The 18,482-nt window shown below is 58.0% G+C and overlaps 1 protein-coding gene across 4 annotated transcripts in view; it reads right to left on the bottom strand.

Annotated features, from left to right (window-relative positions):
* The window catches only part of AKNA (AT-hook transcription factor), a 50,526-nt gene that overhangs the window by 24,513 nt on the left and 7,531 nt on the right, over positions 1–18,482 (bottom strand). For 2 of the 4 annotated variants that reach the window (XM_041763121.1, XM_041763124.1), the window contains exons 1-5: positions 16,753–16,895; positions 11,411–11,785; positions 7,173–8,224; positions 5,660–5,734; positions 92–248 (exon numbers count right to left, since the gene is read on the bottom strand). In XM_041763121.1, coding sequence (XP_041619055.1) covers positions 92–248; positions 5,660–5,734; positions 7,173–8,224; positions 11,411–11,672 — 1,546 coding nt within the window. In that variant the 5' untranslated portion in view covers positions 11,673–11,785; positions 16,753–16,895. Of the gene's footprint in view, positions 1–91; positions 249–5,659; positions 5,735–7,172; positions 8,225–11,410; positions 11,786–16,752; positions 16,896–18,482 lie in introns of those variants that run through there. The other 2 variants (XM_041763122.1, XM_041763123.1) reach the window with 1 other exon arrangement.

The following is an 18,482-nucleotide window of genomic DNA, read 5'->3' as shown; positions in this document are numbered from 1 at the left end:
AAGCCAGTGCCACCCCAAGGTGACCCAAGTGCCCCCAGAGCAGGAAAACAGGCAAAAGGCTCCCCAGTCCCATTTCCACTCGCAGACTCACCTGAGGCCCCAGAGATCTGTGAGGCTTCGGTGGGGCCTGACCACCGTACCACCGACTGGGGCTGTGGGATGGTAAAGGATAGGACCTTGGTCCCCTGGGGCATCGTCCCTGTGTGGATGCTGTGGCTGGGCTGAAGCGGGTCCGAGTACAGGTTCACCTGTCAGGGAGGGGAGGCATGAGCAAAGCCAAGTCAGGGTTGGGGCAAACCCCGCAGCTGGCCTCACCTTCATTCACACCATCACTTAGGCGCTCAACAAACATGCCTCGTAATGATAAATACTACTTTTAGTGGAGCCCTTGGGTGGGGAACCAAACACTGGGCCAAGGACTTATATGCCCCTCCATCCTCTCTACGGCAATCCTGAAGGGGAGGCAGGGCAGGGACGATCATCCCCATTTTATAGAAGAGGAAACGGAGATTCGGGTTAAGTCACTCACTCAAAATCTCCAGCTATAAATCCTTGGGCTGAGATTATAATCCTGCTGTGACCCTAAGGTCTATGGTTTTCCATATTAGTAATTTTTAATATTTGTTACAATAATTTACAACGTAACCACAATGATAATTAATGTAGTATTTCATGTGCTGCAATTATAATTACAACCATATAATATTTCTCATAAATAAAAACATTTTCAATCATAATTATCACAGTGATAATAACAGCAATTGATGGTTGTTTGAATGGGTGAGTAAACCAACAAGTGAACTAGCTGATCTCTCCCCTGTCGCAGGTCTCCAGCACTGGAGGGTGGACTTCAAATGGTAGGCAGCCCAGTGTCTGAGGGAGCGTCGGAATCAGGCTGATGGCCGGGGAGGCCAAGGTTAGAGAAGCCCGTGTGCGCACGGTGGTCCAGGGTGCGGGTTGGCAAACTATGGTCTGTTTTTGGAAACAATGTTCTAGTGGACACAGCTATGCTTGCCTATGTATTGTCCATGGTTTTCCATGCTACAACAGTGGGGTTGAGTCATCACCACGGAGGCTGTTTGGCCCACAAAGCTGAAAATAATGACCAGTGGGCCTTACCCCTGCCCACATTCGAGTCCTAGAACAGGTGATTTAGCTAATTCTCTGTGCACAAAGTGAGTGCTCAATAAACAGAAGCCACCACCCTCACATTCATCATCACCATTATTCCTGCTGTTACCATCACTGCACATCACCATTATTATCGCCATCATCACCACTGTCACCATCATCATCACCATCGTCATCACCATTGTCATAACCATCACCACCGTCTTTATCACCATTATCATCATCACCACTGTCATCACCATCACCACCACCATCACCACTTACCATCACACCATCATCACCACTCACCATCACCACCGTCACCATCACCACCACCATCACTATCCCCACCGCCATCACCATCATCACCACTCACCATCACCACCATCACTGTCACCACCATCATCACCATCATCACCACTCACCATCACCATTATCACCATCACCAACATCATCACCACCACCACCATCACTATCACCACCATCACCACTCATCACCACCACCGTCACCATCACCACCGCCATCATCATCACCATCATCACCACTCACCATCACCATCATCACCATCACCAACATCATCACCACCACCACCATCACTATCATCACCATCACCACTCATCATCACCATCGTCACCACTGTCATCACCATCATCATCACCATCTACATTATTACCATCACCACCATCATCACCATCACCATCACCACCAGTCATCACCACCATCACCATCATCACCATCACCACCATCATCATTATCTTCATCATCATATCACCATTACCATCACCATTGTCATTTATGCGGCCATCAAGGAGGCAGGTCCTTGGAAAAGCTATTCCCCTACAGGCTGTTTATCTTACTGCCCCCTGCTGCCCCAGGGTCAGGGGTGGGCAGTTTAGGGTATGTCTGATAAAGGGCGCTCCTAGCCCCCTGGCAGGCAGCCTCTCCCTGCTTAAGCTGCTCTTCACGTCCTGGCTGTGGCAGAAAAATCTACTCCAAAGTGAGGGACAATGGCCCAGCATGGCCTGGCCCCCACCGCCTCCCCCTCCTTCAGACCCAGCCTCTGATGAGAACAAAGCTGGATTTTAATAATCTCCTCCACCATCTGCTCAGACCCGCCTGTGGGGGCTTTTCCATCAGCACCCCTCTCCTCCCAGGGTGACCCAAATCTGGGGAAAGCCCAGCCCTCCTGCCTGCCTCACCTGCCCACCCCGCCCCTCCCCCAGCCTCAGGCCTGGCCCACCAAGGCCCAACCTTGGGAGTGACAGGACCGGGCTGTTTCAGGGGATGGGCTGGGAAGGAGGGGGGGTGAGTGTGGGTAATTGGAAGCTGCTCAGGCCCCTCCCTTTGGGGATCTGTCTCTGGCCGTAGCCAGCGCCGCAGCACCCCCGGCACCCCTTTTAAGCCAGGGCGTCCCGCGGAGCTCCCTGAGGCTGGATCAGCTCCCTCAGGGGGGTTAATCAGTGAACAGTAGACCAGCGAGTGTGGGAGACACGGGGTTAAGGAACCGGCTAGTCTCCGCACAGATGGGCTTCTCACAGCCTTTAAAATGCTAATGGGCTTTATGAATGGGGCGAGGAGGGGGGAGTAGAGAGAAGAGGAAATGTTTCCCCAACTCCTCTGAAGACTAACCTCCAGGCCCCCTGCCTCCGCCTCCATAGCGGGGTTCCCCGACCCACCCACGAGTGGTCAGCAGAACGCACATTTTAGGAAAAGCAGCTTTATGTCACTCCCTGCCCCCAATTCTTTCTGGGGGAGTAGCTGGTCTGGCCCGGATCCAGATGCCCCTGCAGCTGAGCCCAAGGACAGCTGGGGGGAGGTGACAGCGCGGCAGCGCATCGGTGAGATCACCACCAACTCTGGCCCTGAGCTGGAGCCTGGCAGTGACTCCTGAGCAGCCCTGGGTCCGGATCCAGTGGTGCCTCCACCCAGCCGGGCCTGGGGACTCTCCGGCAGCCTCGCCAGCTGCAAGACCTGGTTCTTCTAGAAGAGGGTGGGCTTGATGGCAGGCTTAGGAGCCAGGCTGCTGGGCTCCAGCCCGGCTCTGGCACCCGCTTGCTGGCGATGGGCAGGTTTCTGAGCTTCTCCGAGCCCGCGCGCCCAGTGGTAAATCACTCAGGACGGTGGTCAGTAAACCTCACTATCGCTGCTGCTGTTCCCGCGACAGCATCATCAGGCCCCCCGACCCCCACCCCGTCCGCTGCCTCTGCCACCTACGCAGCGCCACAGCCAAGTCCTGCTCACCCGGGCCTGGGGACAAGGGCGCCCACTCTGGCATCAGGCAGACATAGGTTTAACCCCTTACCAGCTGTAGGGTGTTGAACAAACCACAGCTTGGCTGTGCCTCAGTTTTCTCTTGAGAAGCTCAAGCGAGGTCCCCTTGGTAGTACTTAGCCTGGGGCCTGGCACCCGTTTACTGTGAATGCCAGTCCCCTTCCCCTGCGTCCCCACCCATTGCTGGGCCGGCCTGGGCGTCCTGAGGGCAATGTTCCCAGCCTGCTCCCTCCCACGTGGGCCTAGGCCTCCCCCTTGCGCTCTGAGCAGATTGGGGGGCACAGCTCAGCAGGTCCCTGGGGAGTCCACTCCCACCAGGTAGTATGAAGGAGCAGTGACACTCCTGCCTGCAGGAACTGGCCTTCCTGGGAAGGGCTCTGAGCAGGAAGCCACTCGGGAGTCTCCGGAGTCTTCAGGGTAGGTGCTACCGAACTGGGCGCAGGGTGAAAAGCCCAGCTGGAAGCCAGGCCCCCTCGGCCCCGTAGGCCCGTGCCATCCCCGCCTCCCCTGGGCTCCGTGTCCTCTCCAGCCCACTAGGATGGTGAGCCCTGCCTGTACCACTCCCCAGGGCAGCTGGGAGACTGGGGGGCCGGGGGACGGTCATCCTGCTTCTGGAAGAGTCTAGCTGACCTAGGCTCACCCTTCTCTTGAGGAGAACCCCCAAACTAAGGGGTTGTTTTTTCCAAAAAGTGAGAGTGAGTGAGCTGGTGCTGAACCTTTCCCAGCCTCTCCCACCTTCCCTCCTACGCTGCTCCTGACACACACGAGAGAGATGGGTCTGGGTCATCAGCCAGGACAAGGTGACTGCCCATGGGGAGACTCCGGGTCCCCGCTAGGCTGGGGAGCACCCATGACCAGAGGGACCACGGCTGTGCTCCCACGGTGTCCACGCCTGCCCTGTGGACCAAACACCTCCATGTTCATATTCTCCAGGGAAGAACAGTCCCCATCTCTTGGGGAGCATTTGCCAGGCCCTGGTACGCGCTTTCCACATACTGGCTCGTTCTCTTAAGTGAGTAAAGGAGGAAGCAAGGAGGACAGGGAGGGAGGTGATGCTCTAAGGCTCTGTCCCGACCTTGAACTTTGGCAGCCTCTGCTCGGCCCCTCCCTGGGGACCAAATCCTCAATTTGTTAGATGGGGGAGCTGAGGGTTTCGATTTGATCACCAGGGCCTTGCTCCACGGAGCTTCTAGGAGGCTGCAGCCATGTGAGCATGGTCCATGCAGGGAGGGTGCCTCACAGAGGCACCCACATCTTCTCCAGCTTCCCCTGCCCTCCCACCCCGCCCCTGGCTCCGTAGTTTGGAGAGCTAGAAGGCGGAACCCACTGGCTCCCAGGAGGAAGGTCTGATCAACTCCCTACACAGATGCGCCCCAGGAGGCCAGAATCGAAGGGACCTGCTGTGGCCTGAGGCCGGTGTGGGGACGCAGGAGAAGAGCTCCTAGAGCAGGACCTCTTCCATTTTCTTAACTCGGCCGGCTGGCTGTCTCGGGGACACTTCCCAGAAGTGCCGCTAGAGACTTGAGAGCAGCCCGTGGCAGGGGAGGGGTCCCAGGGCAGGACAGGGGCCAGCCAGGTGGGGGCCCCTGAGAGGGAAGGTCTGCATCTCTGCACCTCAGCTTGCACCCCTCCTCCTCTGTGGCCTGGTGGTGAAAGAGCGGGTGGCGGAAGCAGGAAGCCACGAGGGGCTGCAACAGGCCCCACTTCCTGCCTCACCCCCAGAAAGGGGAAGGTCCCAAGTGAGAACTCACAGCCTCCTCCCAAGTCAGGGTGGGGGCTGAGCAGGGTGGTGGGGGGATGGATTTCCCCCTCCACACTCCCCCTGCTACATCCTGGGCACGGGGTCAGGGGGCGAGGGGGAGGCTGTGCAGGAGACATTCAGGAAGGATCAGGCCCAGGAAATAAGCACCAGGAGCCCAGCAGAAACTCTGTGCTACTCCCTTGAGGCTGAGAGAGCCCAAGAAACTTGCTTGGGGTCACATAGCTGGTTGGTAATAGAGAAGGAGCGCAGCCCAGGTGGTCTGACCCCAGAGCTGCTCCGGTGAAGATCCTGGGAACCCCCGGATTCTAGGATTCAGGGACCTCAAAGCTCGATGATGAAGGACATAGAGCCCAGAGAGGGCAGGTCACTGCCCAAGGTCACAGAGGGACCTTGTGGTAGAGGGAGGACCGGGTCCTTGTATCCCCAGGGTCTCAGGAGGCAGGAGCAAAGGCCGTGGGAGAGCGTCACCTCCGGGGCCAGGCCCCCCACCCACCTCCACCCTACGCAGCCCGTACCTTGGCGCCAAGGCGCAGCTGGTCAATGGTGTTCTCGGCCTCGGCGTACTTGGTGAGGAGCTTGTGGTAGTCCTCCTGCGGGAGAGGGAGACCGACACGGTCACGCGCCCACGCCCCTCGCCGGGAGGGCCCCCCACCCAGGCTCGCAAGCAACACAGGCCCCCGCGACGGGGCCAAGGTCCGAGTGGGAGAGGCGGCAGGACAGCCTGCTAGTTCGGCTGACGGTGAATCGGGGTGGGGGCCCCGTCCCCACCTGCCCCTCCGGCCTCCCCCCTGCACACCTGTCGGCGCCGCGGGCCGAGGCCCACGACTCTTCCCCGACTCTACCCCCAGCGCTGGACAAGCCTGGGCTTTGTAGGTGGTTTTTTGTTTGTTTTTTGTTTTGTTTTTTTAATGGGATATAGAATAAGTCCTCCGAGGGTCCCGTAGAAGGCTGGGAGAGCACAGTCGCGTGTACCCGGGGTCACTGCTTGCCCTCAACAAAACTGAACGGCTTCCTCAAACAAGTCGCAACACGGGAAAGGCAAAAACAAAGGCACCCGGTCACCTTTGAGGGATGTCGAGGAACACAGCTCTGAGAACTGGGAATTAGGACGGAAGCGAGCACTTCTCCTGTGTTTCCCACATGAACAAGACCCCAGTAACCAAATAGCTGACGACGGAAATCTTTACTTTATAGAAGATTTCCAGCAAGAAGGAATGGTGCATTCGGTTACTACCACTCTGTCACCCCCAAAGGGAGGACTGGGTCACGGCCACGGCCATCGGTGGCCACTGACATCACAAATGAGAGGCGCGCAAGCAGCAGGTGCCTCTTCAACGAGCCACCTATGATGTGCTCTTGCCAAAAAAACAAAAAAACAAAAAAAAACCCTACCCGCGTGGAGCTCGTGGCCTGGAGGGGAAATGGGGAAATAAACAGATGGCTGCAAGCCCACAAAGCTTCTAGCTCTAGGCCGACGATAAATAGGACAAGGAGAGGGCAGGGGAGCTTGGGAAGAGATAGGAGACGGCGCGTCGGCAAACTCCAGAATGTGGGAGACTCTGCAGGACAGAACCGGTTTCCTCAACAAATAAATTATAAGGAAGATGGGCCGCCCGGGTGGCACAGCGGTTTAGCGCCTGCCTTCAGCCCAGGGCCTGATCCTGGAGACCCGGGATCGAGTCCCATGTCGGGCTCCCTGCATGGAGCCTGCTTCTCCCTCTGCCTGTGTCTCTGCCTCTCTCTCTGCATCTCTCTGTGTCTCTCATTAATACATAAACAAAATCTTTTAAAAAAAAAAAAAAGCAGTGCTTGCAGCCATGCCACAAGGATAGTCCGCGCTTTTGTTGCCCCAGCGCTGCTCTTTCTGAGCAAAGGGCTTAGAACTATCTTCCTAACAACCGTCTACCAGCGGGGGATTCCTGGCCCAGTCCTAAGACCTCCTACCCAAACCGCCTCAAACCCAAACCGCCACAAACTGGGGCCAGCAGGTGCCTTGGTGACACGCCTAGAGACGTGAGTCCAGCTTACCTGGAGCTGATGGACCAGTTCGGTGGCTTGTTCGGGTGTCTTAAATTCTTGGGGCACCCTGGTGATGGGGTGGGTAGGAGGTGGGTCCTTGGCCGGGCAGGCTTCTCCGCTGCTCAGCAGTACCTCCCGCACAATCTCAGCAGGTGACTTGAAGATCAGAGGCCTGGCAGGGCCCTGAGGCTGCCTGCCGTGGCTCTTGGCCTTGGGGGGGTGGTAGCTCTCATCTTTGGGGAACCTCACCCGCGGTCCCACCTTGGAGAAATCGGGGAGTGGGTAGTTCAGCTGCCCCCGCCCGTACTTGGAGGCATCGGCAGCCGAGTGACCAGCCAGAGCGGCCCCCGTCCGGGGCGGCAGCCTGTCTTGCCGGGCTGGCCTGGGTGGATTCAGGGGGCTGATGGAGCCGGTGAATCGGGAAGGGAGTGGCTTGGGTGACGTCCGTGTCCGTTTCCAGGCATGGTCCTCCAGGTGAGGGCTGGTACTTTCTTTCCACTTATCGGCCGGACGCTGGAGGCTCTGGGCCTGGGGTACCGAGGAGTCCTGGAATTCCGTGGGCGTTGCCAAAGCAACACTGCCCCCGGTTCTGGTGTTTGCGTGTAGCAGGTGGTGGCTGGAGCTCCGTGGTAACGTTTCTGCCGGGGCGGCGGGCTGGGGGGCATCAGTTTCCCCTTCCCAGGTAGATTCGAGGCTGTCATTGGGCTGGTCGAGGCTCACGGTCCCACTGCTCCAGGACCTTGCAGAGCTGAGGTCGATAGCTGGGTTGACCTCAGAATGTTCTGGAAGTTTGTCTCCACCGGCTTGCTTGCCAGCGGCCACCCAGCCTGTGTCCTGACCCCACCCCAGAGCCCCGGGGCTGGTGTTTCCATTGCCCCCTGAGCTGAGACCAGTCTCATGCTCCAGTCTTGGGGAGCTCTCTCCAGCTTCCTCCACCTCCGGACCTTCGGGGGCCTCATCCAGTTCCTCTTCAGTCATGGCCAGTTGAGGATTCTGCTGAGGGAGCCAGCTGAGAGGCACGATGGAACTTTCTGGGCTGTCCACATCCTCCGCTTCAAACTCTGGAAAGACAGGTCACTGCTTAGGATGTACCAGCTCTGGACTCGCTGTGTAACATTCCCAGAGTCGTTTCACCCCGCTGGGCTTTCGTGATGGCAAGAATCCCACTGGTCCCCCCCATGTGGCCAGGTACTCACCTATCACCTCTTCTAGTTGTCTCCGGTCCCTCAATCCTGATCCCCAAACCCCGCTGTCCCTTCAGTATTTCCTGTCTCAGCAAATGGAAACACCACCCCATCTAGTTGCACAAGCCGGAAGCTTAGGCAGCACCTTGGCCATCTGTCCCCCTCATCCCCATAGTCTATTCCGACCCTGATCCTGTCACGATCACCTCCTACAGACCTCTCAAACTCCCCTAGTACTCTTAATCCCACACGACCTTTATGCTGGTCAACATCCTCTCTTGCCTGGACTCCTGCAGTAGCCACGTAACAGTCTCCTTTATCCTCACCCTCATCCTTCCTCTGAAGACTCAGCAAAATCTTGCTGTTCCCAGGACAGAGTATGGTCCTAAGATCCCTGTCTCTATCCCCTATCAGCTTTCCTGATCCATCTCTCTCGTATGGTCGCCCCCCCTTCCCTGCTCTAACCATGCCACATTGCTCCAACCACAGGGCCTTTGCCCATGCTGATCTCTCTGCCAGGCTCCTCCCTCCTTCCTTTTGTCTAGTTAACTAACTCCTAACTGTCCTTCAGGCATTAGCTCAACCTTGACCTCATCAGGGAAATCTCAGATCTCCCTAACTGGGTCAGATTCTCCCTTTTATAGGTTTTCATAGGGCTGAATACTTCTACTTTGGAACACTTATCACAGCTCCAGTTTTTCATGTATTTACACGATCATTTCATTAGTATTTTTCTCCCCCACTGCACTGTGATCTCCTTGGGGGCAAGGACACCTCTGTTCTTGTTTACTATTGTATTTGCAGAGTAGGTGCTCAATATTTGTTGACTGAATGGAAAGAAGGAAAGAAGGGAGGGGGGAGGGAGGGAGGATGATGTGGCCAAAACATATCCATCCACCCATCCATTCACTATCCTGCCAACCACTTACCCACCCAGCACCCACTCACCCATCTATCCACCCATCCATCCATCCATCCACCCATCTCTCCCTTCCTCTGTCCACCTATCCACCCACCTACTAATCCTCCTAGCCATCCATCTATCCATCCACCCATCCAGCACCCACTCAGCCATCCATCCATCCATCCATCCATCCATCCATCCATCCATCTGTCCATCCCACCCATTCACTATCCTCCCAACCACTTACCCATTCATCATTCATTCACCCATTGGCCTAACCATCCATCCTTTCAAACATCTATCCACCTACCCATCCAGCACCCACTTATCCGTCTATCCACCCACCCGTCCATCCACCCATCTCTCCCTTCCTCTATCTATCCCCCTTTAAACCATCTACTTATCCTCCCAGCCATCCATCTATCCATCCACTCCTCCATCTATCCATCCACCTGTCCACCACCCACTCATCTATCCATTACCCACTCTCCCATCTGTCCACCTCTCCACCCACCCACTCACCCATCCATTACCCACCCACCCATTCATGCATGCAACTATGCATCCTCCATGCAGTCAAGGTTTATTGAGTACTTTTTGTCCTAGAACTTGTCTCAGCCTCTGGGATAGACCCAAAGTTTCATAAAACACAACCTGGGACCATCAAACACAGACCCTGCGCTCCGGGCAGATACACCTTTGTCATAACCCTTTATCACTCTCTGCTCCCCCGTGGGCTTTCCCCGGGCACCTCTACATCCTTCAACTCCTTAAAATCCCCTTCAGCAAGTCTCTCTTGTTTACAGCAGCGCATGTGAAGGCCAGAGAAGTTAAGTAACTTGCCGAAGATCATGCAGTGGCTCACAGTAATCGTGGACTTAGGACCAAGGTCCCAGCGAGTTAGGTCTCTGCTATTCCGTCCCCGATCATGGGGTCATGCAGGGCGTGAGGAAAGCAGGCTTTGGAGCCAGGGAGTCCTGGGTTCCATCGTGACTCCTCTGATCCCTTCCTGGGGGCCAAGGGCAAGTTGCTGACCTCTCTGGCAGCCCTTACTTGGACTGGAAGCTCATTCCTCCTACCTGGCAGACGGTGGGGAGGAGGGAAGGAGACATGGCTTGCTCCATGCTCAGCCCTGCGCCTGGCACACAGGAAGGGCAAAGGACACAGCAGCGGCTATTATGTCATAGCAAGGGGTTACTATGTGACCTTAGGAAGAGCTGCCTCTGCCCTTTCCTCCCAGTGAACGCCAGTGACCTTTCCCTTCGGGTTGGAAGTGGCTCCTGACTGGGAAAACCCCACTTGAAGCAGCCCCCACAATCTGCCTCCAGCTACAGGGGTCTGCCTGATTCACAGAATCCTGAGTCCGGGCGTTTCGTTCACGCTGGGAGTGCAACCAGCACCACATCACAAGCTCGTGCTATTCTCAGAGGCATCACTGCTCCCGTTTCACAGATGGGGAAACCAAGATTCAGAGACGGGGACTTCTCGGCAAAACTAGGAATTTAGTCTAAGCTGGTCTCCATGCAAAGGAAGCAATCATTTTAGAAAACAAAGGGTGGCAGCATTGTCATCGCTAATTGGGCTTAAAAAAAAAAATCTTAAAAATGGTCGTAACCCCGGGACCAAGCATTTCAAATGACCAAGGTTATTATCAAATCACGTGTGCACTGATCTTCATCTCTGCATTATTTATAACAGCAAAAACTAGAAACCACCTAAGTGCCCAGCAAGAGATTGGTCCCCAAATTACAAAACATCCACCCCCTGGAATTGCTTTGCATGCATTAGGAATGACTTGTGGAGGGACACATGATGAGCTGGGAAGACGTTCACGTCTATTAAGTCACAAAAGAAAGCAGGTTACCCTATCATTACTGCAGAGCACTGCTCCAAATGCATATTACATTTGCATACATACATATGGAAAAGAGCAGTTATCTGGATAATAAGTCATTTTCCTCCTTTTGCTTCTATTTGCTGATCTTTCTGCAATGAACATTACTACCTGTGTAATTCAAATCTTTGAAATTTTTAAATTATAGGTTTTATGCATTTTAATTTTAAAAAAAAAATCACCCAAACACCCTCCATTCCCCACCTCCCACCGGAAGGTGGCATGTTCGGCTCCCCCGGGGGTGGGGCTGGGGGGTCAGTCTCACCCTCGCCCGCAGACTCTCCCGATGCGGAATCCTGGCGTTCTGCAGGCTGCGGGCCCGGGTCCCACTCCAGCGGCTGCAGGCGCTGCTGTGCCAGCCGGAAGTCGTCCAGGAGCTCGGGGCTGGTGGCCCCGGGAAAGGGCCCCTCTTCTCCCCCGCTCCCGTCGGCATCCTTTTCCTCTTCGGGCCAGGCCCAGCGTCGCCGCTGGGGCCCCCTCCCCAGGCCCAGCTGGGCCCAGCGCACCTCCGTCCGGGAGCTGGCCATTGGGCCCAGCCTGCGCTTCACCTGGGCCACTTCATCTTCAGGAGACGGAGCTGCCACCGTGGGTACCCGAGTCACCGCCAGCTCCTCTCAGTACCAGCCATCCTGCCTGCAGCCTGGGGGGACAGAGCCAAGGGACAGCATCACTCGTCCAGCCCCCTCCCTGCTTCACAGCGGCTCACCGACAGGAACGCTGGCAGCAGGCAGCCCTAGCTCCAGCCCCTCGAAGCCCGTGACCCCGGCCAGTCATGCCACCTTCCTTCTCTTTAGAGAAACCAGGAGGATGACTCCTCTTCTCCCTCAAGGCTTTCATAAATCAGTCGAGATACAGGGTCAGGAGCCAGAGGCCAGCACACTGGCAAGAGGTGCCTGTGCGCTAGCGGTGGCCACGGTGGGCCAGGCCCCAGGCATGGGTGCGGGGACAGCGGCCCTGCCCCCTGAGAACCGAGAGCCCAGGCGGAAGCGGACAAACAGGCAGCATCTACACATCAAGGTGAGCAGGACCGGGATGCAGGCAAGACTTAGCCCAGAAGCCGCTTCCTCCGGGAAACCTTCCCTGACCCCCTCTCGGGCCTGAAGAACGCAGACTGCGAGGGGGGTGAAAAGAACATTCCAGCACTCCAAATAATTGAAAACAGGTACTCAAACCGGTAGGCGTACACGCACGTCCAGAGCAGCGCTATTCACAATAGCGGGAGGTGGAAAGGGCCCAGATGTCGATCCACGGGTGAGTGGATCAGCACCGTGGGGTGCACACGCACGACCTAGCGCCGCTCGGCGGGCCAAGGGGGAAGAAGTGCTGGCACACGCCACCGGAGGGTGAGCCTGCCAACATTCAGCGAAGTGAAAGAAGCCAGGCGCCGAAGGCCACACGTAGGATTCCATTTCCACGAAATATCCAGAATAGGTAAATCCATAGAGACAGAAAGCAGGCGGGCAGTTCCGGGGGGCAGGGGAGGGCGAGATGGGGAGGGGCTGCTTCGCGGGTACGAGGTTTCCTTTCGGGGTGATGAAAATGCTTTGGAACGAGATACGGGTGGGGGCAAGGAGGGGGACGGCCAGATCCAGGAGGGCCTCTCGGGTCCCAGTCAGTGCAGCCCCCGCTCAGGACAGCACAGCACAGGGGCTGCTTAGAAGTTCCTCTGTGACTGGTTGGGGAGAAGGAGCCAGAAGACGGAGTCTGGCTGCAGAGGGGCCTGTGGCAGAGCAGGACGGCTGGCGGGGCTGCTCCTTCCTTCCATCCTCTCCTCCTCTCCCTCTTTCCCTTCCCGCTCTCTCATCTCCTGTCTCCTTTCTTTCCCACCCACCCTGCAGGCACCCAGCCGATGGTCTCACCTGCCTAGCTCCAGGGCAGCTCACGCCAAAGCCCTGCTCTACAGGTGTGAAAACTGAGGCCCAGAGAGCAGAGGGCCCGCTCCCGAAGCCACCCACAAGGCTGGGGTGAAAGGTCACCTCACAGCCTAGGCCGGGGCTCTTCCCTTAGATGATGGTGTCTAATCCCAGGCCTCCCTGGAGGACGGGCAGGTCTGTGTCCCTGCAGCTTCCTGAGCACTTGGGTCTTGCTCAGAGCCTTGACTTACACGGTGGAGAAAAGTGAGCAGGCAGCTATTTCTGGATAGAAAGCTCCCCGGGGACGGTGCATCACAAGAGAGGCTGCAGCCTTCCTGGGGCTGGGGCAGGGACAGGGACAGGGAGTGAACCACACCTACGGCCTCTGGCTGCCGCCCCTGCTCCTGCACCAGGGCTCGGGGGCCTCACCCCTCCCCTGCACCCAGTCTTCCTCTCTCCCCCCAGAATTGCCTCCAGATGACCCCACGGGCCTCCCTACGACCCCCACCCACCTCCGCCACCGCATATGCTGTGTGCGCTGAGCCAGGCGTCCTCCCTCTGCCCTCATCCCGAGCAGGCGAGTGGGTCACAGGCACAGTATTTTTCAGAAGAGAAAACTGAAGTGCGGCCTGGAAAGGTGACTTGGCCAAGATCACCCAGCTCGTTGGTGACAGAGCAAGACCTGAAACTATTAATTTGGGCCAGGCATCTCCAATTATCTATCACAAAACACGTCAGGAAAGTATATTTGCTCTCATGCGCTCTCTCTCCCTCTCGGTACCTTTACAGGTACGTATCCTCATACTGATGTATTAGGAAAAATAACATAAATTTTTTTTTTGAAAAGGTGCAAAAAAAAAAAAGATGCAATATTAAATCTATCTTTTAAAGAGAAGCTCTAGGGATGCCTGGGTGGCTGAGCAGTTGAGCATCTACCTTGGCTCGGGGTGTGACCCCAGGGTCCTGGATCGAGTCCCGCATTGGGCTCCCTGCCTGGAGCCTGCTTCTCCCTCTGCCTGTGTCTCTGCTTTTCTCTCTGGGTCTCTCATGAGTAAATAAAACCTTTAAAAAAAAAAAAAAAAAGCAGAGAAGCTCTAACCCTTGCTTCCCATACCGTATGTACGGGGGCCTGTACTCCTCTCGGGAATCCCTGCCAGAGGGCCTTTAGCTTGACTGTGCTTGAGAATTCTCTAAGAATGCAGAGTCCTAGGTTGACCCAATGAGAGCCGGACTCAGTGGCCCTGGGATAGGGCACAGGAATCTGCATTTCAGCGGCCACCCCAGGCAAGGCCACCCTTTGGGGGTGGACTAGGCCTTCTGGCCCCTGCCACTCGGGGGGGTGTTGGAGGTGCTGAGGGCCATTGCTTTTTCTCTTCCCGAAATCTGGCGGCAACTTCTGGGTGGCTGGCGAGGCATGTGGTTTTTTGACTTTTTAAAGGGGCTTTTTCTAGCCATGGGGCACAGCCGGCTGTCCAATCACAGGGGTGTACAAAGAGGAACATCCTGTCTCCTGGGATGACTCAGTCCTCACTGAAACTCACTGCGACCAGGGGCAGCTGCACATCAGAGCAGAGGGAGCTGCGGTCACTGGCCGCAGTTGTGCACATGCTCCCCAGGCCCTGAAACCCGTGAGCCTCTCCTGAGCAAGGCCTCTGGCTTCCATGCAAGCCTTGGCGCCTGGTGCCATGGAGCCCGGGCCGGGCCAGCCGGCCAGTCAGAGGGTCAGTTGACAAACACATTAAGGTGCCAACCACGTGCCAGCCTCGGGCTGGGATGAGGACATGCCTCGCTGGGCGGCCCACAGAGAAGTCGCTGGGGTGGAGACCAGGCTGCAGGTCTGGTGCTGTTGCTTCATCGTCAACGGCTGAGCGGAACCTCCCCTCCCTGTAAAAGGGGGGGAGCACCGCCAGCTCCAGCTCCTGCAAGGAGTTACTGCCCGTGAGGGTGCACTGGGTGGTTGCTGAACGACCTCTGGGGTTCCTGGGTGACTGTGGCTCCTGAGGGCAACAGCTTCGGAGCTGTTAACTCCCTCCCCCCTCCTGAGGACCCACTATAGAGTCACAAAGACGGACACTGAACACCCAGTGGGTGCAAGCCAACTTTAAAAAACCCATGACCTTCTGCTGTGTGCCAAGCACTCTAGGAGACACAGGGACTACTGACATGAGCCCAAGTGTTCCGAAGTTTCGATTCGGGGTGGGGTGGGGTGGGTAACCATACAGGGGGTTATTGATGAAGGAAGCATTAAGCTGGGCAAAGAGGATGTGGGGGCGAAGAACGGGGAAGGGCATTCCAGGCCGAGGGAACAGCATAGGCGATGGCCCAGAGGTCTGAAAGTATGATCAGAACTTGACAGAGAGCTGCGGGCAGAGGGTCTCGAATGGCAGCCAAAAGCCATCTGTGAGGCACACAGGGCTGCTCCGGAAAGGCGGTGGGGGTGGGTGGAAGCCCCAGCCATACCAACTGGGGGCTGAACCCGAAAAGGCTCTGTGAGTATGAAATCCCCCACAGGCGCCGGGCTGTCAGGTGCAGGCCCTGCCGCCCCGCAGAAGCCAGCCTCCCGGGGAAGCTCCGGCCACTCCTCCTCCTTCCCTATGGCTCCTCTCTCCTCCGCTCTGTCCTCCTCTCACCTCACCCCTGCCCGAGGGCCCACGGAGCCCCTTCTGGTCTGATCTCCTTCTCCAGGTCCCGAGGGGGCCGGCCACCCCCGCAGGGCTTCCTTCTCTGCCCCTTCAGCCGCTCCAAAGCTGAGGACCCTCGTCTTTGCAGCTCAGTCTCTCAGGTTCTCCTCGGCCAGCTGCAGCCATGCACCTACCTCGGCCTCCCCAGGCCTTCTGAAGCTGCGCGGGGCGCCCCCTCCCTGCTCCCACCTCGGCCTGACACCTCCCAGATGGGGAAGCAGTCGTAGAGGGGTGGCGGGCTGTCACCACACCTTGCAGACAGGAAGTGCAGCTCGGGATTCAGACCTTCAAACCCAGGGATGCGACTCTGAAACCATCAGACCTGGGCTGGGGGCGGGGGGTGGGGTGGGGTGGGGGACGCGGGCAGTGAAGGGGAAGGAAGACTCCTCGTAGCGAGTGACTGGGCCCCTCCAAAAAGGCTGAGCGCAGAGCCCCCAACTCGGCTGCCCTCCCTGCACAGCTGGCAGGCCACAGACCTCCTGTTCTCGAGGGGTTCCCGCCAAAAATTAGTGCCTTGAGGAAGCCCCAGCACTCTCCGGTCCAGATGGCCCCCCTTCTTGCCCCCAGCTCCCTCCAACATCAGAGGCCCAGGAGGAGAAAGGCGAGGAGCCCCGGCTCTGGGGACACGAGCCTGCGGAGTCGCCGTGTCTGCCCCTCTCTGGGCCCTTACATGCGGCGGCGGAGGGGCGGCTCGTTAGTGGGGACCCCCGCTGCCTCCTGGCCAGCACCCCCATCCGAGCATCATCTTTGAGACCCCGTAGCAGCCCCAGGACTAACTCTCCAAGTGCCGATGGGGCCGCCCCGGGCACAGAGAGGGACCGGTTCGTGGCCAGGGTCGCAGACATCAGATGGGGAGCTCGGACTGGGATCCAGCACTCGGGAGCTTGACGAGATCCCCTGAAAACTGACCCAGGCCCCGCGGGCCAGCTCCCTAAGCTGCCAGAGGAGTAGGAACAGCTGCGGCAGCTGTGACTTCCTGGCTGGGCTGGTCCAGCTGCCCTGACGGTCCGGAGAGCCCGCGCCTGGCCCGTCCAGAGGGAAGGCGGCCTGCCCCGCCCGCCTCACCCCCTTACCTCTCTCGGGCTCCAGCACCGGCCTGCAGGCCCAGGCTCAGGGGACCTGCCTGAGAGGTCTTTGTTCCGAACCTGGGGAGCCCCCTGCCTCCATGGCGCCCTGGCCCGCCTCCAGGCCGCTCTGCCAGCCCGAGCAGCAGCTCGCAGACAAGCATCGCTCCCCACCTCTCCCCGCCCCTGCTGCGGCTGAGGCCGCCTCGCCTGGGCAGGAAGCGCCCAGCCTGATTTCCTACAAGTGTTTGTCAGAAGGAGGGGGTTTGTCTGCGCACTCTGCGAGTCAGCAGGAGGAGCTTAACCCCTTGCAGGCCCTCCGCGGGTCTCACTGCCCCAGGAAGGGGGAAGGACTCGCAGCACAGACCCCCAAGGTCAGGGATCCAGGGATCGGGCCCATTGGGGCCAAAGTACTGACTGACGTCCAGAGAAGGTCAGAGGCTTGGCCAAGGTCACACAGCGTGCTGAGCCTGGAAGGAGGCCTCCAGCGGCTTCCACCTTCTGGGAGCTGCTTCTGCAGGCTCTCCCCTCCAGGGCATGGCCTGGGCTGAGGCTCCCTCCCTCGCCAGGCCTTGGTACCCCCATCTGTACAATGGGAGCCCAGCCTGCGCGCTCACTCAGCACCCTTCCAGCTCGGACTTTTCTCTCCCATCCTCCTGCGTGCAGCCTCACACCTCAGAGAGGCTGCGGCCATCCCTGCTGCCCCACCCGCGGTCCTCACCCCTGGCTTCTGTAGGTGGCACTGGCGGTGGGCGACTGACCGGGGAGCTGAATTTCTCCTGCTGTGCACCCAGGACCTACCAGAGGGCAAGCTGCCTTTCCCCCAGCTTCCCTCTTCCCCATCTCGTTCATTTGACGGGTCCTTGCCCAGCTCCTACCGCCTGCTGGGTGCTTATCACGGGGCTGGGAACACGACAGGCCGAGTCCCAGCTCCACTCCACAGAGATACAAGACAGCAAGACAAACGTGGAGAGAGGTTTGGACAAGGCTGATCCACGATCCTGATGCCTGAGGCTCACCCGGACCAACAGAACCAGTCTCTGGACATCAGCAACTCTAGAGCCTCCCAGGTGGGCTGGGATACATGGCCCAGGGGGAGAATCTGAGAGAGTAGCTGGAGAGGAGGGTGTGGGGTCGGCCAGGAATATCTCTGAGGGAAGGTGACATCCCAACAAGGGACCAAAGGAGGAGAGAGGCAGGAGCAAGCCACAGGGAGGACCTGCAGCAGAGGCTCTGGAAGGGCAGGTGCAAAGGGCAAGGTGGGAGGCTGCTGGGCTTTCCCTGAGGACAGCAGGCTGTGCACCCAGAGCAGAGGGAGCCAAGGGGCAGGAGCAGGGGCGGGGGCTGGGGGGCAGGGGGGTAGGCTCAGGGCCTGGTCCCCCCCCCATCTCTGTGAGTCCTCAGCCAGCCATGCCGAGGATCCAGGGGTTCTGATTCAGGAAACAAAAAGAGAATGGAAAAACTCTGGCCTCGGCTTTGTCCAAAATGCCCTCCGGGCAATTCCGATGAGCAGCCAGGTTTGGGAACCACCATGTAGGAGAGGAAAATAGATCCCGAGTCCGTGTAGACCTGGCTTCCTGCGCCGGCCCCACCTCTTGCCAGCTCTGTGACCCTGGAGGCTTCGGGGCTCTAAGCCTGTTTCTTCAACAGTGATGCAGGGAGAAGGAGGTGTCACCGCACGGGGCCACGGCGTCCGAGCTGGGGGCCTGGAACACGCACGAGTGAGCGAACAGACCCTC

Source organism: Vulpes lagopus, chromosome 7 (assembly GCF_018345385.1).
Source record: "Vulpes lagopus strain Blue_001 chromosome 7, ASM1834538v1, whole genome shotgun sequence".
Classification (NCBI taxonomy): domain Eukaryota; kingdom Metazoa; phylum Chordata; class Mammalia; order Carnivora; family Canidae; genus Vulpes; species Vulpes lagopus.
This window is presented reverse-complemented; position numbering and strand designations above follow the sequence as displayed.